Source organism: Pinus tabuliformis, chromosome 3_1, assembly GCF_031772625.1.
Source record: "Pinus tabuliformis cultivar Carrire ecotype Pingquan chromosome 3_1, CPIR1, whole genome shotgun sequence".
Lineage (NCBI taxonomy): Eukaryota > Viridiplantae > Streptophyta > Pinopsida > Pinales > Pinaceae > Pinus > Pinus tabuliformis.
The window spans coordinates 100,897,810-100,918,939 of record NC_142301.1 but is presented as its reverse complement, the minus strand read 5'-3'; the positions used below and the strand labels follow the sequence as shown (position 1 = coordinate 100,918,939).

The following is a 21,130-nucleotide window of genomic DNA, read 5'->3' as shown; positions in this document are numbered from 1 at the left end:
CTAAAAGAACCAAAGGACAAGTTTATTTTAAGTATTTGGTCAAATGGAAGGGACAGCCAATAGAGGATGCCAGTTGGTTGACAGCAGCAGAGTTGCAGAAGTATGGAGTCAATCCTGAAAGTTTGATGAATGATTCTTTTCTTCCCCAGGAGTCTGATGTAGGAGCATCCAGACTTAGCCAGCAATGTGATTGTATGTTCACATGTTGTGGCTAACATGAGCTGAATTTCATTGACCTGAGTGGTCAAAATTAGTTTTAATAGAGAGAGTTGGATCTTCGAATTTATCTATTACTTCAATTATGGTAATAATTAAATCATTGTATTATTTTTAGAATAGGAGATAAGTTGTTAGAATAGGTGTGTATCAGAGCTTGAGAATAGAGATTTAATAGTTGCGCTGATAAAAATAGAGATTGAGTTGTCCAATGCAGTCAGGATAGGATTTGATCCATAAAGGGGAAAAGAATGTAATGATAGGGATTTTTTTTTTTGGAATAGAATAGAAGAGGGGGTAAGCGAATGATTGAGGGAGAGAGAGGGTTTGCGAGGAAACAGAGGTTAAAAAAAATTGTTGTAATCGAGTCGAGAGGGCCAAGACTGTAATTTCTATATTATTGAATAATTGATTAAGTTTGGTGTTGCGTGTTATTCCTGGTGCAAAGTTTCTCTTGAATCTGCGTATCGGCGTTTTGTACCCTAATCGAGTATTATTTCCATTTATGTGTTTATTGTTAATTATAGTCAATTAGCGTTAAGGGTTAACACTGAGATTAGGCACTAAATCTTATTAAGCACATTTATTAAAGGTTCTGTATTAAACACGTGGGTAGTATTGGAAAGCAGTAAGTGGTATATCGCGTGGAAAATAAATGGGAAATGGTATTTCTCCAAATTGCGCGATTAACCTAAGTTGGTGACACGTCGCATGGGAAAACCACTTTTCTCGCATGCTCTCAACTTGATATCGGTCGTGCAAGAATTCACACGAGATGGTATGATAACCGTTGGATCGAACATGACAGATTGACGGTGGAAATCGTTCGACTAGTTGGCGCGTGATACGGCGCGATATTTGTCGGATCTGCAGAAGCCAGATCAACAGTGGAGATTGAAGCGCTTGGGGAGTAAGAAGTCAAAGTAGGACCGACGGTGATTGGTCAGACAATTGGGACCCTTGGAAAGACTACACATATAAAATATGTTTAACGTGCAACTGATTGGTTTTTAAGTGAATCGTTAGTCTAATTGTAAGACTATCACTCCAAATTTGGTAGCCATCCACATCATCATCAACCTGCGGTGGTCATCCATCATCTAGAAACTGGGTCATAGCACTAGGTACCTCATCAAGTGTTGGCATCTCATCAATAGATGGCCCTCCAAGTGTATGCTCTACTCCCTCAACCGAGGTGTCAGTTGGAGCTACCAAAGAGGCCTCTAACAATGGTGACTCTTGCGCCACACTGGGTATATTGATGTGCCCCTCACCATCCTGCGTGTCCTCTTGCTCAACCTCCTCCTCGAGCTTCTGACATCTAAAGCCCGATCTCCACCAGTAGAAATGCCTCTTGGTCTCATCCTCTAGCTTTCCTCGTCCTATCCACTCCCTTTGAGGGGGTCTGGTGTCCTTTCGGTCAAATCTCTCCACGAGCCTCTGTGTGAACTCTTTGTAGGATGTGATACGTACATGACCCAAAGGGATCAACCCTTGGTACCACCATTCCATAGCATCTCCATCCAAGTGCAAAGTAGCATTTCTAATAGCGTCCACCTCCCTCATGGGGTTTAGCCGGAAATATGTGTCCAATTCTTGTACCCATTTTCTGACAAACTCCTAGTTGAACCATCAAAGTGGGTGAGGGTCATTTTTCAATCAATGATACTCTCCCTTGAGCCATGGGTTTGTCTATAGTTCACCCATCACAGTGCATACATGCCCAAATATTCCATGATCTTGATGGCTACTCCACAACTGGCCAAGATCATGCTCTGATACCAATGTAATATTCCTAATGGAAATTTTACAATGATAACAAAGTCATGCAAAGATAATAACACAAAATTTTTCAAAAATGCATACACATAAACTAGAAATATCTCCAAATCCACAAACTGGCCAAGATTTTATTAATAATAGTGTTGTGGTACAAATGAGTTGGAGAAAATGCACCTGGGCTTGCACAAGGCAAGCTACAAGCACCAGGTGATGAATACAAGAAAGCTCAACAACTATAATAGCAAGCTCCTCTAGAAAATTGCGTTGCTGCTCCAAAACTGCACTGCTGCTTGACTTCGCTCCCTGATTTTCTTACTCTAGAGTGCCCACAAAATTCTATAAAGTTAGGAGAGTCTCTTTGCCCAAAACCCAGAAAAACCCAGAAAGGGTTTGGCCTATCTCCAAGCCAAAGTCGAATCCACAAAATGGTGCAAATTCCCTAGCTAACTAGCAATTCGCCCTGCTATAAGAATTAGGATTTCAGGTCCGAATATCGCCCGAAAAATTCTGTAAAATTATCTATAGACTCCTCTCAATAAACCCACAAAAACCCAAAAAGGGTTTTGGCTGAATCCACCAATCCCTAGTGACCCCCAATAAGTGCAAATTGCCCAATTTGGCCAGAAAACGCCCCACAAAACTAATACTGTTGAATTAAGCCCAAATCTACCACTGGAAATCTCTCCCAACTTTGGCTAAATTCTCCCCTGAGGAATACCTCCAATCTCCGACATTTATCTCTCCTCAACCTCTATTCCTCCAACCCTTGTGCACTTCCAGAAATGTAGAATTTCGACCCCAAGAATTCTCTCAACTTAGCCCAGCTGAAATAACTTGCAAATATGCCCAATGGAAACTCTAAATTGAGCTCCCCAAATTGCCTCACTAGGGAGACACTCGAAGTTCTCTGAAATGAGGGTGGAATTCCCGCTCAAAAATTCCTTGTGCTGAACAACACGATTGTCTTGGCTAAGCAGCTCAAGAGAACTAATGTTGAATTGTCAAATGATCAAAGATACCAAATGGAGACTTCCAAGCTCTATTTATAATTGCTAGTCCTCTCCCTTGGTGGTCCCCACCTTCCACTAATAAAATATTACTTTGTCACCATTCTTCATTAAAATAATAATTTCCATTTTTCTCCCACAAAATAATATTTTCTCCTTTTTATTTAATATCACCAAAAATTGGCAAAACTCCTTAGTGAATTTTGCACTCACAAAAATTGGGAACATTACACAAGTGACGTCCTATATAATACCGGGTCTCCTCCCATCTGTGAAAGTCTGTAAAGAGTAGGGAGTCTTAGCTGAGGTGACAGTGGGCTAAGTCTCCATTGTTGCCGTTGATCTAGCAGTTGTCCCTTCTAGTCCCCCTGCTAGTTTGAGCGATAACAGGGCATAGGGTTTGATCTCTAAACCCTTGTCCTCTCACTGTTTTGCTACATCTGTAATAAATCATTCATAACAGTGACAAAATTCATGATTAAGTGCCCTAAAAATAATATCTAAGTATTCCAAACACATAAAAGTTTCATGGTAAAATTTTGTTAATTGTTTGGTGAGTTGGACATTGATTTTTGAGCATAGATCTATTTATTTAGTGACTGAAATATCTTTGCATAACCAGTAGATCAGATCTGATATAAATCTGAAGATCACATCTTAAAGGGTTTACAAATCAAAATATTCAATTTAGCAAGCTTGTTCTAGCATTTGGCAATTTTTGGACACAATTTGGAACACACTTTCACATTGATAGCTCACTACTTGCATATCTTTCTTCCTGCTGTTGTAAGTGTTTCTAGATCTGATATATCTCTGAATACTTCATCATAAGAGGGTTAAGTAGATCATATAATTGCTTGGCAATTCACTTAGTGTCTCATTGACCAATTTTGGTTCTTGCATGCTCATCAATTATTGGATCTAGAGTGACTTACTTGCTGCTGTCTTATAAGTCACATAAGTGGTTTTCATGCTCTAATTGGCTCATTGTAATTTATACTACTGAAATCTAATGTTTACTTATGTTGTGTAACGTGTTAGATCTAAAAATTATTAACTTAGCACTAAAATCACTCATCTAGGCTCTAATCTTGTTAAACATCTTAAGTCTCTTTGGGCATATTGATATCTTGTGATCTAAGTCATATTGTTTTTTTTATATCTAATTGTGTTGAATTGATAAGTGATAAATTGGCATCTTGTTCTAATTGTGATCTAAAGCATTGAAGAATCTATTTGGTTGTCTTGGATCTCTTAAATAAGTGCCATTGTCTAAAGAACATAATTTATGGTATTATCTTTGGCATAAGATTGTTGATAATCATCAATGGAATATCTTGAGCAATTGTGATTGATAATCATTGGCTAATCGTTCATTGGTTAAGCATCTTGTGAAATATAAGCTTGTCTTTGGAGTGTTTAATATTGGCACTTAATAATTAAGCCAAGAATTGTTTTATAATTCATCATTAAGTACTCTTGTCACAAGAAGCTAATATTAACTTAAGTACTTAAGCATAAACAATCTTAACCTATGAAGTCACTCATCCATCTTGCATAAGCATTCTAGGCCTAGTTGCACTAATAATTTACCTCCAAGCATAAGCTTGGTTGATAGGCTTCTAGGGCCACCCTTCTCATCTAGCTTGAGGGGCTTAGCAACTCTTCGGTGGTTAACATGGTGACCTTGCAGTTGTTAAAGTAATAGTCTCTGTGGCGCTGGAGGAATTCGGTGATAGGAGCCTAACAGAAGGTATCGTTAATCAAGCCTTTGCTTGCTTCTTGTTGGCCTCCTTCCCACAACCTACCTTGGAGCCTAGCTTCAAAACAGTTAAGGGAAGGTCATACTTAGATTAGGCATATAACTAAAAGTAACCAAGATCCTTGCATCACACCTAGGTCTTAGGATTTGCATCGCATATAGGTTAGTGAAGCATCTAAGCAGTAGTTGTCCATCTGGTTACTTGGTCTTAATTTAATAATAAGCAAGAGTTTTGACTCCATAAGGCACTGGTCTCATATTTGAATTTAATCTAATCCTTAGGATCTTGCTAAATTTAACCATGTAGCTACGCCACTCAACTGTGTCTTCCAAACTTGTTGATACCAACTTGTCCTTTGCCTTCACATTTCCACAGGGACTACCCCCCATAGCTTGTTGTTGGGAGACGGCTAGAACGGAGAGCCTGGGAATTAGGGTGACAGCCCCCGACTTGAGTCGTTGTCTCAGTAACTGTACAATTTGAGCGATAATAGGTCCACAAGGAGTTAGCCTCCCCCTCCCCTCGTCCACACCTTGGATTGGGCTTAGAACGATGCTTCAGAGGTTGATGCAGCTAAAAGAAAAAGAAAAAGCATACTCAACAGGAAATGTACCATAAAATGCAAAAGATAGTTGGGACATACACATTTAGCATGTGGGCAAAAGCCAAATATGAGCTCTACCCCTATCATTATGGCCATCACCCTGCTGTTTAGGGTCCCTCATATTGACCCCTTTCATCATTAAGGAACCCATGATTGTCCCAACCCCTGGGGGGCGATGAACTTCCCCACCTTAAAAGGGGTATCCACTGCTATATCCTACACATTATGATTTCATTCCCTCGAGCCCCGAGCAGTTATAAAATAAAATCAATAAAGGGAAAAAAGACATATGAAGAAGGGTGGGAAAACAAAGGCCAAGGTAACTTATGTGCCACGATTGCTCCTTCCTACATTCATACACCCAAGTGTGGGCTTCCCTTACTATGGCTACCCTTGTACTGTGGCATGTGGCTTGGAGCCTTCCCCTGATGCGCCGTTCCATTCCCATTTTATTGTTGAGAAATCCAGGGGGCAACAAGTGTAGGTGATTTCTCTTACTATGATAACTGCTTGTGATGTGTTTTTACTTTACTTAATTAACTTCTTCTTTTTCTCTTATTATTATTAGTGTTCTCTATTATCAAATAATCATAAAGAACAATGAGACAATCAGACATAAAATAAAGGCGATTAGCGAGGGCCAAAACCTCTCCATCTAAGAAGAAAACCCACCAGAATCTTTCTCTTCTTATAGAATTTCAATTGACGAATTCCAAGACCTATGATCCTTGACCAAGACCCTCAAAGACCAAATCATCCTTCCTTCTTGATGAGCTTTCCTTACACAACTTCCAACAACAAACTTTGACCTTCCAGTAACTTCTCCAGCAACTTCGACCCCAACAACAATTTTTGCAACTTCGTCCTAGTAGCTTCAACAACTTCGACCTAATAGTGTCACAACTTCGACCTTGATGCAACTTTAGCAGCTTTGACCTAACAACTTCACAACTTTGACCTTGCAGCTTCACAGCGTCGATGTAGCTTCAGAATTTTGTCTAGCTTAGAAATTGTAGAAACCCTATTGAAAGAGAGAGAGAGAGAGGCCCAAAAACTTTGATCTTGATCTTCTTCTTCTTCTTCGTCCTTTTCTAGCTTCTATCTTGAAGAGATCGAACTTGCTTGAGTGAGTGTGCAAATGAGGTCGAATTCCTTCTTATTTGTAGGCTTGTGAGGGGTACGGATTGCTATCTTAAGGCCGACTTGATCTTTGTGCCATGACGAGGTCTTGGAGGGTCTTTTGACTCTATTTTGACTCATTTTTTTTTTCTTTACAATATGTAACATGCCCAAATGGATCTTCAATACACATGACAATGACTCAATTGACTTTATGACAAACCTAAAAGCACTCAATGGGTGCTTGACCTAAAAATAATTTTCCCTTGAGCATGAAAGCCATGCCTCAAGAATACAAATAATAAATTTATTTTTCTCAATGTTCCACCAAGGTTTCGGGACGAGGGGGCGAGGGAGCGAGCATACGCGGGAGCGGCCTATGCAAAATCTCCCCACCAATTTTTAGGAAACGTGGGGGAGCGTCAGGGTCTTAAAAACTTATAAATATAAAATATAATTTATTAATTGAGTCCACTATGACAATTGGGTTTGAATCAGCTGAGCTCAATGCAAGATAACATAAATTTAAAGATTAAAGATAACATATAACGTTGAGGGTATGTGTCTTCAAATATCATTAAATTTTATGATCAACAAGGAGGAAATTTACTATGAGATTGAAAGGTCTTTAACCGCAAAGATCTTTTACCATGAACCACACAAAATACAGTTTCAATACCAACCAATTTGCTTTGACTTATCAATATAACTTGACACGACAATGTGATGATCCCTAAGGGCAAGTTTCTATTCTAGACTTTAGCTGAAGTTTTCTCTTCCACTTATTTGTGGTGTGATTTGAAGTAACTAATGTGTGTATTAGTGTGTGTCTGTGTAAGAAGATGTAAATCAGTCAATAATATGAATTCATAGGAGCTCATAGATGTATATTCTATAGACACAGTAATAGATCACACATTAGTCATCTGTTGCACCCAAAAGAGCCACAAGAGATAGCATTCAGTTCTAAGTAATTTCTAATCTAACAGAGATAATATTGCTTGGAGAAAAAACAAGGTCTTTTGGAGCAAAAAGTTAACACAGTAAATTGGGTCCAAACCAGCAGAAAATCCCGGCAAGTTTGGCTCAGACTTGAGAGTCAAATTCGGCCCAGCTGTTGAAACAAGCCATTATGAAACAGCTATAGGCTAGACTAGCTAACAATGAGTCTAACTTACTAGCAAGAAAATACACATGCGAGCACTTGCAGGTTATCTAATTGGTGAGTATCACAAAGTTTTTCACAGCTCAGCAATTCAGACTCACAAGCCCAATCAAAAACTCCAGATGTTTTTCTATATAAAACCAACAACAAAAAATATCTTCATTGTGCTCATTATTTTGTGTAGATTTCTGCCCAGTTTAGCTCCCACAGGTGAACACAACTTTACCAACGTACAATCCTAGGGTTTCTAGTGTTCATTAACCTCATTGACATAAAACAAAGAACCTTTTGTCGTCCAAAATTCAAATCACCAAATTCTCAGCATACACAGCTTGTAGCAGCAGTGCAGTAGTCAGTTCCAGTGTTCCAGGAAGCAGTTTCAATCATTTACAAGCTGATGGCATCTCTCTTCTCTAAGTTCTCATCTTGATCTAACGTCAAGCATAGATGTCCTACGCATTATAACTTAAAACCCTACGTGTCTATTATATTAATTAAATTTTAGTTATAAATTAATTAAAGTTTAACTTAGTTTTAAAACTGTTCATTTAAACAATTTTTTTTAAAGCATGCTCTCGTCTCCTCTCGTTCCCCCTCGTCTCCCCCACGACCCCTCATGACCCCCCTCGTCCCCTCACGACCCCCCTCGTCCCCCTTTTCGGAAACGTCCCCTCATGACAGGGAAACGACCCCCTGGCACATCCCCCTGCGTACCCTGGGTTTTGGGAGCGTGGGGAAACGTCCCCTACTCGTCCCCAAGTCCCCAGAGCGCGGGGGAGCGAGGAAACTAGACCCCTAGGGGGGGAGGCGAGTCCCAATGGAACACTGATTTTTCTCTTTTCATTAAATACATAAAATCACGATTACATATGCCATTATGAAGACCGAACCTAGTTACATATTTCAACACTCTCTCTTAACTAGGGAGGTATTCATAATCCATACAAGGGACTTGGACATTCTCATTCTGAAGAATTCTCATAAGAAGAGTCGGATTGGTAACCCATCTGTATAGCATCATATCATCCAACATTGTCACATAGCAAGGCCTTGACTAACAACTCTATCTCTCCACAAGATCAGAGCACAATGTTGGCGAGACCAATGATTTATAGACACCCTCATCATTGTCTCTCTCAGAGCATACCCCACTTAGATTCTCTTAGAGTATGTTCCACCAGGACTATTTTTATTTTGGATTCCCAGTTCTCAAAGAATATCAGTCCTCTACGATTACTCTTATCTTGGATGCCCTACCACATCCTCAAAGAGTATTGGATGCCAGATGCTTACCGAATCCTCCATTCTATCTTCCCAGGTGAAGACAAGAATGATGTGTCTCTCTCTCCCTCTCAACTAGGGAGGATGTGGCCATCCAGTGAAGGAATGTACCCATTCCTATAAAAGGAATTTACCCAAGCTCCCTCTTAATCAGGGACTTGACTAAGCTCCTTCTTGACTAGAGACTTGTTTCCAACAGCTCTTTAGGTGGAGATCATGGGACAGCCAGCTGCTTGAAGAGCTCCTTCGTTCGATGTCATGAACCTTTTTTTCTTTATTCAAGAGTCTTCATCTTTTTGGGACTTCTTCGTAGGGCATCGACCATCCATCACTTTCATTCATGAACCGTGTCAGTCATGTCATCCTTTCTTTCATTGGAAAGTGATCCATTAATCCATATCTAGCCTTTCCTTCATACCTTGCTACCTTCTTCGCATCATGTTTCCTTCAGGATCTTTCATCCTACCACATGAGTGTTAGTTGTAGATGACATCTACAACTCTTCCTTTGGTAGCCCTGCATTAACCCATCCAGATATTGTTCAAAAATAGAAAATGAACATTAAATCAAAAATACCTTTGTGATGGTCTTTTATCATGACATCTCCTTGTTTGCATGAACATCCTGCATACATATTGACACATCTCCAAAAAGATATACAACATGTAGGGTCTCTTTCTTTTTTCAGATTTTATCAAGATCTTCATATCTTTCCCATGGAGATATCATAGTTAAATCTTCTAGTTCTTGGATGTTGATTGCCTTCTCCATAGTTGCATTTTTCATGATCTCTTCCTTTCTTTATTCACACATTTCTTCCCAGGAACTTCCAATCATAGTTCCTTCGACTTTGTCAACCACCTCATATTTCATATGAGGACATATTATGTTGATTTCATCTAGTCAATGTGTGAACCATGCCTTCATGCATCCTTTCACAAGAGGAGATCCTTTCTTTTGATCATGCTCTTGAGGTAGAGCACTCATTCATGATATTTGCAACCATATGACATGACTCTATTTTATCAAGTACATGCATACATACCTCATCTCTTTCTTTTGGTCATCTAGAATTCCTTTGGAAGCTTCCTTGATTGAAAGAACTTCAATCCCTTGACCTGCTTCAATTCTTTTTGTGAAAATTCCTAGTTCTAACAATCTCAGGAATCCTACTGCGACCAACTGAATCTACTTCACCTAGATTTTAAATTATGTTACTAACTTATTTTAGATTTCTTCTTGAAATATTGAAGTAAATTACCAAAGCAACCTACACCAAATTAAATATGATTTTGAAACATAGAAACTGAGCAAGGAAATATAAACACATAGGACACCATTATTTTTGGACAATAGTCCCCAGAAAAACCTAATGCGGGAAAACCGACGCAGCAGCTTTGAGGGTTCTATTATTATGCAGGTGAAAATCTGAGTACACTTCTAGGATGCTCAACTAGCAATCCGATACAGAGATAATACTGAACAAAATACTGGTGAAATGATCGCACCCTATCACTGGGAGAATCAGTGACTGTGCCTGCTGAATTGGAGTCTCTGTGTCACCCTCTGCGTGGCCTCTGCGCAAAACTGTGTCACCCCCGACAGTTTCTACGTCACCCCTCCTGGGTATTACACTGCCTCTCCTCTGGATCCTCTGCTGGCTGAGAAATCGACCTTTTGCCTCTCAGACTCACACCTCGGCTTTCGACAACTGAATCTTGACTTCCCTTAGCAGGAAACTCGACTTCCCCTCAAGGACTGCGCTGCCTCTGTGTCAGCACTGCATGGGCCAGCGTCAGCCTTCCTTTGGACGTCTTTCTGTCCTTTCTCTACCTCGTACTCTCCGGAAATTCCTTGTTCTGGATTCTCACTGCCCCTCTACTGCAAAAGATCTCCTCAATCGATTTTTCCTCTTGAGAACTACTCATTTCCAGATTTCCTTGATCTCTTAGTGTGTTTTCCAAATGACCCTCAAGCCCCTTATTATATATTCCCGTTGGACAACCAATGGCCTAGATTAAATCATAATCAAAGGCCCAGATTGTTTTGGCTTGATCCGTGTCTTTTTCTAGAAGTTTCACCCCTGATTAGATTAATACCCATTAATATTTTAATTTTCCTAAGTTTAGACTTAGGAACCCCATTAAAAATATTAATTATTTTAATAAAATCACTTATGAGTGGAATTTCTCAAAACGCTTTCTGGGTTCTTTGGAATACATGTGCCCAAGCCTCCCTACAAAATTTGAGGGTTAGAACACATCTAATGCTACCCCAAATCAACACTTTTGACATCATACCATCATCCCATGAATCCCATACAAGTTGGAATTCTCGGCGAGACATGTGCTTCTTCCAGAAGGTGAAACTTCCAATGAAGATTCCAACGGAGGATCTTGATCATCCTCATATTGCAAATGCTCCTTTTGAATGATGTATAATGAGCTTTATACTAGATGACTTTCTTTTTCCTATAATTTCTACTTATGCTTCTAATGAGGTTACCAAGAGCTACATCCTTCTATAGGTGACAGTCATAGACTTCTATTTCAACTATCTTTCATGCTTCTTTATGATGATGTCACGAAATTTTGCTTTCAATCGTATGCTTCTATGATGCCATCTCCTAACATAATGCATCTTATCATGCTTCTAATGATTCCTACCATGATAGTTATACTTTCCAACAGAAAACTTGAAACAAAGACTTGAAAAGAACTAGGTGAGGAAGACTATCTCGATCATAGTAGAGATCCTTTACTTCCTCCTTGAATTTCTTCTGTTCAGCTTCTTCCACTTCTTCAGTGATATGGGCTTCTTCACTTCCTCTTTTGTTGTTGTCCTTCTTGAGTTTTGGACAATCTCTCTTGTAGTGCCCATATTCATGACAACCATAACATTGAACCTTCGGTATGTTCTTTTTCTTTTTCTGAGGACCAAGCTTCCCAAACTTCCCTTTTCTTCTAGCCATGGCAGTAAATGCTTGAGCTTGCTCGCTTGAGCCTACATTGATTTTTGCCTTTAGCTTTGTTACTTTGATTTTGCACAATGACCATAGTTCATTGAATGGAGTAGCTTCCTTCTTCCATAGATGCTTAATGTGATGTTGTCCCATTCCTCTAGTAGTGCAGTGAGCACTATGATAGTCATTTCCTTGTCAGACATTATTTCTCCCAACTCTTGGAGTTGGTCTCTTATTTCTGACACCCTCATAAAGTATGAGGCTATTCCTTCTTCTTTTGATATCTTCATCTTGTAGAGCTTGAGCTTCTTCTTTCGGTGGTTCGACAATTAAACCCTTAACATGACCAATGATTTCATTTTCTATGAGGATCAAATCTATCCTCTTCTTCCATGCAAGAAAGTTTGATGACCTAGCTAATTTGTTGCTCTCCTTGCAATATGAAGTCATTTTGAAATATTCAAAGAATGAAATATAGATATAAAAATACTTACTTGATAAGTTAAGATACTCCTAGATGATGAAATCTTCAACTTGATGCCTTCTTGATTTTGATGATGATGTAGATAATAGAAGATGTCTTCTTGGTGAAGATGTCTTTCTTCAAAAGTGATCCTTGGTTCAAAGGGAGATCACATTGATTCCTTGATGATGATGACAACGCTTTTTCCTGCTTTTCTTCGTTCAAGGCAACGCTAGTTAAACTTGTTTCATAACCTCAAATCTAGGCCCTTCTTCAGAATTTCGGCTTGTTGTAGCAGTTTTGCAATTTTGGCCTTTTCTGCAATAACCCTAGTTCACACGTGTGTCTAGAAGATGGACAAATTTGCTTCCTTTCTGCTTTGCTTGACTTGACTTCTTTTTCTTGTTATTTTGGCTTGCAAAGTATACCTTTCTTGGTACAAAACTTGATCCTTGATGGTGGGGGCAATTCAATACTTGTTGCTGCAGAAGGATGTCTTAATACTTCGTACGAGTGGAGAATATAGCCCAAAAAAACAGACCCAAAAGTGCTTCGCTCTTCCTTCTTCGTGATAATGATTGTAGAATATGTGAGTTTCCTAAGAACGCTTCAAGAGTGGAACCCTTCTTTGGATGAGCTAGGGTTTTGAGGTCTTCTTTGATGCTCTTAATTATTCCCTTTCAATATGATGAGAGGGTTAGTCCTTCTTGATGATTGATGCTCTTGATGTTTCCAAGATGATCCTTTTATACTTCGGCCCTAGAGTATCCTTCTTCGTGTTGCCCTTCCTTGATGTAGTCACCCTAGCTTTGATACCATGTTAAGAAATCTAGGGGCAACAAGTGTAGATGATTTCTCTTACTTTGATAACTGCTTGTGATGTGTTTTTACTTTACTTAATTAACTTCTTCTTTTCTCTTATTATTATTAGTGTTCTCTATCATCAAACAAATACCAAATCATAAAGAACAATGAGGCAATAGGGCACAAGATATAGGCTATTAGCTAGGGCCAAAGCCTCTCCAACTGAGAGGAAAACCCACCATAATCCTTCTCTTCTTATAGAACTTCAATTGACGAATTCCAAGACCTATGACCCTTGACCAAGATCCTCCAGGACAAAGTCATCCTTCCTTCTTGATGAGCTTTCCTTACACAACTTCCAGCAACAAACTTTGACCTTCCAGTAAATTCTCCAGCAACTTTGACCCCAACAATAATTTCTGCAACTCCGACCTAGCAACTTCAACAACTTTGACCTAGCAACTTCACAACTTCGACCTTGATGCAGCTTCAACAGCTTCAACATAACAACTTCACAACTTCGATCTAGAGGTAGCTTCACAGCATCGACATTGCAGCGTCACAGCGTCGACCTTGCAGCTTCACAACTTCGACTTTGTAGCTTCACAGCTTCAATGCAGCTTCAGATTTTTGTCTAGCCCAGAAACTATAAAAACCCTAACGAAAGAGAGAGAGAGGCCCAAAAAATTCTATCTTGATCTTCTTCTTCTTCTTTGTCCTTTTCCAGCTTCTACCTTGAGGAGATCGAACTTGCTTGAGTGAGTGTGCAAATGAGGTCGAATTCATTTTTTTTTATAGGCTTGTGAGGGGTACAAATTGCTATCTTGAGGCCGACTTGTCCCTTCATGTAGGTTGACTTGATCTTTGTGCTATGACGAGGTCTTGGAGGGTATTTTGACTCAATAAATTTTTCTTACAATATGTAATATGCCCAAACGGGTTCCCAATACATGACAATGACTCAATTGACTTCATGACAAACCTAGAAGCACTCAATGGATGCTTGACCTAAAAAAAAATTTCCCTTCAGCATGAATGGGTGCTTTACCTAATAATAAATTTATTTTCCTCTTTTCATTAAATACATAAAATCACGATTACATATGCCGTTATGAACTTTGAACCTAGTTACATATTTCAACATTTAACACATGCTACCTACCAATTGATAGATGTACCATGGACGTGTTACCCCCTTTAGAGGTAGAAACCACTTAATAGGGTCCTTGCTTAACCTCTGTATTGAGCTTGGAGACACCTGTACATGCTAGAGCCCACTATGGAAGGGGATGCCACCATGAAGTGTCCATTTGATTCCATGATTTGTAAGCTCTTTTACTCGATTTCTCTAATGGTTTGTTGTACTGGAAGGCTAGGGGACGCATCAGATCTTATATAGGATTGTAGGTGGGTCCCCATTTGGGATTTGGTCTCCCTATACGGGGTCCAAGCCCTCCACAGGGTCATATTGGCACTTGTGGGGTGAGCATTGAGAGCCATGGGTCTCCACCATAACAGAGAGTAGTGCCACTTCATGGATCCATCAACACCATTCATTGATTGCTCGTGTTTCGCCTTTTGGATGAGGATGATGCATCTGGACCACCATGCCTAGTCGACTTCGCACTTGCACCACACACTTGGCAGATGTTCTGGGGCCCAGGTGAGGATATGTCTCACCATGGGAGTTAGAGGGAGAGCTTATGTCATCATTCTAGCCCTTACAGATGGTATACAGGCATCATCAATCATCAATTCACTTGGAGATCCATGAAGATGTCATTGTGCCCCCACACCCACTTGGGGACACCACATTTGATTTGCTTGGATATCAAGGGGCCACCCCCTTGATCACTATGTTTGGAGCCTATTCTCTCACCTTGGCACACTCTGGACTCCACTAGGCCTCTTAAAGGGCCCAATGACTCATTGTATCTTCTATTTAGTATTTTGCCCTCTTGAGAGGCTTATCTTTGTGTTATAGAGCTATCTTGGTAGGCTTGTCACCAAGTCATGTTATTATTGTACATTATTTTATTGTTAAGGAACATTATTAGGCTAATAGGCTATTCGAGCCCCCTTATGTATTGTATAACTAGATGAGATGCTCATTCATTTCTCTCATCACATTTTGGATTGGACTCTCTTCTTGAGAATTTTGGCTAGCCTCTTTGATGGATGAATTGGATTTCTAAATGCATTTCGATGTTTGGAAAGCTTATCTTTTGTCTTGGAGCTTCGATATTTTTGCACATTGATGATTGAAGGATTTTCGCTATACTTGTAAGTGTCATTTTCATGTTTTACTTTACATGTATTATCACTTGTGTAATGTATGAATGTTTTCGCTCATGAAGCTGGTGTAACTGCCTTTAAGAAATGCGAATTTGTTTAAACTTGTCTTTGTGAGGGCTTTTCATATGTTTCATGCAAAAGTATGGTGAACAAATGTCCTAGAGGTATATGATTGTTCATTATTACCTTGATAAGTCATTAATTGCAGCATCAAAGAAGTATAAACTTTCTTAGTAACCTATTTGCTGCCTCTAGGGCTATGCGAAGTTGCTAAGAGACTCCTTGATTGGAACTAAGCATCTCTAAACGTTGTTTTCATTAGACTCCATTCTCCCAATAGGCTAGGCACTGGTCTAGTCCAAAGGTGATCACAAAAAGAAAACTCCTTTTCACCTCCTTCTTTTCTAAGCCCTAACGTAGTAGGCCCCCTAGGGCATCACCTAAAATCATTTCTAGCCATTGAAAATTGGTCAACCACTGCGCTGGGGTCTTCTTGAGAGGTCCTCGAAATTTGAGGTCGACCCCATGGTAAAATCTCAAGATATTCCAAGCCCTAGCTTAAAGACCGTTCTCCTCCCTAGGTATCCTTTGGTTAGTGGCTTCATTAGGATCATTGCACTCAAATGTCAAGATAAATTCAATTCCTCAGATCCTATTCTCCTCCCAACTTGGTCAAGACCATCAATTTGTTGCTACCATCCAAACCCTTGGCCTTGTTCTGGTCGACTTGGGCTTCTTTGTGGTCTCACAAACTTGAAACTCCAATCTCACAAAGGACACTTAGAAACCCTTTTTCTTGTATGATTCCTTGATCTTGGGCACCTATTTTTAAGTAGCACTCCTCAAACCCTAGGTCTAGGTACCCTCTTAGTCCTTTTAAGAGAGCCATCCATCTTGTTCCTATAGCAAGCAAGCCCATTTTCTGAGCCTCTCTTGTGAATAGGCTTTAGGAATCACCCCATATCCTATCATTGATCCATCTATTCTTGTGATTCCTCTCATACCGGGACTCCTCCCATCAGTGAAAGTCTGTAAAGAGTGGGGAGCTTTAGCTGAGGTGACAGTGGGCTATCTCTCCATTGTTGCCCCTTGACCTAGAGTTGCTCTATAGGATCCCCTCCTAGGACCCCTGCTAGTTTGAGCAGTCACAGGTTTCTCTTTTTACAAGGATCAAGAATACGCAATCATCTCTGATATTCAGGTCCCAACTCTCCAAATACTGGGAAAGGAACAAGCTGCCAAAGTTAGCAGTTTTCTAGAATCCCTTGAAATTGACTCTGGAAGGAGCCCTGACCAAGGCCAATATCTAGATGCATCTAATATGAAACCAAATGAGATGGAATTTCATTGGAGGTTAACCATTCAGTTGCATAAGTACTACTGGGGGGGGGGGGGGTAATAAAGCTCTATGGATATGGACTCTTGAAAGTAAGGATGCCTGGAAGAAAATGTATGAAATGTTGATGCATTTTTCCATGTTTTACTTGGTTTAATGTGTCATTGGGAATCAACAGCTGTAGCCTAATGGGAAATTCTAGGCAGAAATTGGTACCAGATCATATTTTGTGGATTTCTGCCATATTTATGCATGTCTCATCACCATTTTATAGGTTATCAGTCCAAGACTCTTGCTTAAGTTTATCCCATTGTATTGACAGATTTGCTTGTCCAAAAAAACACATTATTCAGTGAAAATCCAAATGGCTTATCACAAGTTTAGTCTTCATGCATTTGTTAATCTTTGTTTCCACCTTTTTTTTTCACTGTCTACAAATTTTTCGTCTTCTTTTGGTAGTAATAGTTCTCTCTTTTTTTCGACCAGGTACATACAGAATCTTATTTGGACAGCCTGAAAAGCAGTATAAATATTGCTTTTATTATCGAGGTAAACATCCATAAGAAAGTAACTTGAAGTTTCATTTGAATGATGATTCACCCAAAATATAGGCAACTCTGCCTCCACGTTGAAAGTGAAAGCTCCAATCTTATCTTGAAACCCTCCAGTAATAGCCAGTTTTATCCAAGAAGTCTAACGAGTTTATATTTTGCAGGTGCCTCCTGTAGCATTGCTACCTAATTTTATTGTGCGGAAAAGGGTTCTCCAACCTTTTTGTAAGCAGGTAAGATTTGTACTTGGTAGTACATATAAGCAATTGTTTGCTTCATTGGCTTAGGATTAATAAATAATTGAACCATGAAGAGTTTCTGGTAGGTGGGAGGGACTGTTCTAGCTGGAAAGCTTGCCAAGGAGAGAGGCTGGGCAATCAACGTAGGAGGAGGTTTTCACCACTGCAGTAAGAACAAAGGGGGTGGTTTTTGTGTGTATGCAGACATTTCTCTTTGTATACAGTTTGCCTTTGCTCGGTTGGGGGTCTCCAAGTATGTTCTAGAATTCATCAATTGACAGTAACTTCTGTACTATCATATATGTCATCAACTTTAAGATGAGAGAGTTTGTTTCATTAATTGTCATTTTTGCTTTTCCTCTGGCATTCTTTGACACATTGCATTTTCATGTTTTGTCATTCCAATTCAAACATGCAGAGTGATGATAATTGATCTTGATGCCCATCAGGGAAATGGGCACGAAATGGACTTTGCCCATGATGGTAGGATCCAAATTGTACTGTTCATTCAATGATTGCTGTTTGACAAAACAGGTTCTCTTTCTATTGATACCTTGATGTGCAATCCTCGTGTCTCTCTTAGCTTTGGAATTTAGGTCTATGATATTTGGTTGGCACAGGGAGGGTCTACATATTGGATATGTATAATACTGAGATATATCCTCAGGTGAGAATATCTAAGCCATGACTATTTCCATATGATGATGGCTTTTTTAAGTATGCAAAGTGGTTGAGAATCAAGATTAATTATTTTGTTTAACACACAAAGCCCTAGGTAAGTTTTCTTTTGTTTGATTAGTCCTTTTTCTTTTATTGCTTTTGGTTTTTCCAGGATTATGAAGCAAAGAGATACATTCATCAAAGAGTGGAATTATTGGTATGTTTATAGCAAGCAATTTTATCAAGACAAAGCATTTCATACATTAACGGACTTATGCTTCCTCTGTAGCATGATATCCCTTTTTTGCATCGTAGATAGGTTCTCTGTATGTATTGAGTAGCAATGAACAAATATGGGATACCTTTAACCTCACACTGAAAATTGCATTTATATGTATTTTGTTGGAACTAAAAATCATAAGATACATCTGCAGATGTTTGACTTCTTACAGTTTAATGCCTCTACATTCCTTTCCAGAGTGGTGCTTCAACTAAGGAGTACTTGGAACGCCTGGATAAAGAACTTGAGGTATGCAGTTTATCTGGTAATCATCACATAATTTTTAAATTTGTAGCTTTATCCAGTTTGGATCTTTTGATAGCAAAATGCATTAAATGAGAGGCATACAAGTGACGTTACAGTCAGTCCAGTCATGAATAACTGTAATCCCAGGTAAATATTTTTTATGGAGTTGATTGTATGTATGTTAATACATAGTGTACAATATACAGTATCCATAAGCAAGCTGCAAAGAGTGACAAGATGAAGTAAGACAACAGGCTGATACATTACAGAGCCTTGTTGGTTTTGAGTTATTTCTTGATATATAGCGAGCTGATATATAATCTATTTAAGCTCTGAAAATTCAGAGTCTGTGTTTCGGGAAGCCTTTTATCTTTGCTTATCATTCCATTCATAAAGTCAAGCTAATTGTTGTTTTGAAACCTCATTTCGCAGAGATTGCTTGATGTTTTGGAGGAAAGCCACACTAGCTGGAATCAGCGTGTGACATAAGTTGCATTAGTCACAGGATACCATAAGCAATCATAACAAAAGGGGCAAGGACATATTTTCCAACTGACAAAAATAATAGTTAATAAATGTGGAATATACATATCAACATGAATTGATTGAAATGAAGTCAATAACACACACACACACACATATAAGAGACATGACTATGCTAAAAGACACAATCTTAATTAAATACTAATAATTTAGATATATTACATGTCCTCCCATCTAGGAAGGATTGATCCTTGAAGCATGTGAGGAAACGAGGAAAACAGATCAGTGAAACTCGATGCATTAGAGAAGCATCTATCCATTTTAGGTAGAACTTTATTGGTATTATCCATTGATAAGACTCTAGAATGGAACTTCTCTGATTCTGACTCCATGTATGTAGTTTGAAAGAAACCGTATTCGATCTGTTTCTTTTTAAAATGAAAAAATGTTCTTTCTTCAAAAGAATGTTGATAAGTTGATTGATGAAAGAAACAATCTCATGACTAGGATGATGATAAGTTTTATTGAAAAATTCTTCTTCTTGATCCTTGCCACCACCAAAACCTGCACTTTCTGTGGTAAAGCCTAAACACAGGTGCAACCTTAGAGATTAGGAAGGCTGCCCACTATCACCACATCATCCCTTCTTTTCACTTTAGATCAGCTCTATTCTGGCACAAGGGGGTTAGGATTTCTAATAGGCAATTTAGGTTCAAGGTAAAATGGAGAAGTCAACTTTAGCAGAATAGAATTTATAATATGATTTTTGAAATACATAAAATTCTTTTGGAAGAACCCAAATGAAGGAGAACCTTCTAAAATAAATTTGTGGGTGTGCTTATCCATGGAGATGAAAACATGCAACAACTCAGATTAAGAAGAAAGATGCAATATTTGCATTTCCAGATATAAAACATCAAAGAGATCGAAAAGGGGAGTAAACCACAATTAAACTTCTTCCAAACAAGGAACAAAATTACCTTTAAATTAGCCCTTCAAATATATATCTTTGCGAGCATCTCCAGGATCACCATTCAGCAATTTTAGCTCCAAAATATCATGCCTCAAGAAGAACCCTTAGCTTCCTATTTTCCTTCAAGATGTTCAACTATGCTCCAAGGGGAAATCCCCCCAAATTTAACCATGAAAAATAATGGAGAGAGCAGCTTTTTAAATAGAGTTTAGCTCAAGATCTCCTTACAATAAAATAATTATTTGTTTCTCCCAGCTCTAGAATTTGCTCCTTGTTAGCACAGATTTTTACCCCTTTGGAAAGTGAATTACTTGGTGGATCTGGGATAAGAAATGTAGAAATTTTTTCCGTTTGTGTCACATGCAAACTGTTGATTTTGGGTAGCATCGGATGTGCTCTAGCTCCGAAATTTTGTGGAGGGGCTAGAATACATGAGATCTCCAAGACCCAGAAATCGTTTAGTGAAATTCCAACCGGTTTGTGTTTTATTAAAATAATTGATATTTTTAATGGGGTTCCCTAAGTCTAAACTTAGGAAAATAAAAATATTAATGGATATTAATAAAAATATGGGTGAGAAGCTTCTAAGATACGAGGATAAAGTCTGTTTTAATCTTAGCCGTTGATTAGGGACTTAATCTTGACCATTGATTCATCAACAGGAAGAGTATAAGGGGAAGCTTGAGGGTCAGTTGGAAATACACCAAGTTGATCAGTTAGTTCGATTTTTCTGGGCCGTGGTTTGCTGAGAAATTTGAACAAGTGATCTGAGTTGCAATGAGGGGCAGAAACAGAGATTTGGATCGGAAAGGAGTTCCGAGCCAAAGAGTACGTGGCAGAGAGGCAATAGTAGCATCAAAGAGGTAGCGTAGAGGCCTACGCAACTCAAGAGGGGCTCACG

At 39.0% G+C, this 21,130-nt stretch overlaps 1 protein-coding gene across 3 annotated transcripts in view; it reads left to right on the top strand.

The window, feature by feature from the left end:
• Nucleotides 1-21,130, top strand: part of HDA2 (histone deacetylase 2) — a 334,444-nt gene that overhangs the window by 147,895 nt on the left and 165,419 nt on the right. For all 3 annotated transcript variants that reach the window (XR_016255679.1, XM_089410850.1, XM_089410849.1), the window contains exons 4-10: nt 17,284-17,346; nt 17,513-17,581; nt 17,674-17,840; nt 18,006-18,070; nt 18,208-18,254; nt 18,420-18,464; nt 18,726-18,776. Coding sequence is in view for 2 of the 3 variants with exons in the window: in XM_089410850.1 (XP_089266976.1) it covers nt 17,284-17,346; nt 17,513-17,581; nt 17,674-17,840; nt 18,006-18,070; nt 18,208-18,254; nt 18,420-18,464; nt 18,726-18,776 (507 nt within the window). In the remaining variant the exon portion in view is untranslated. The remainder of the gene's footprint in view (nt 1-17,283; nt 17,347-17,512; nt 17,582-17,673; nt 17,841-18,005; nt 18,071-18,207; nt 18,255-18,419; nt 18,465-18,725; nt 18,777-21,130) is intronic.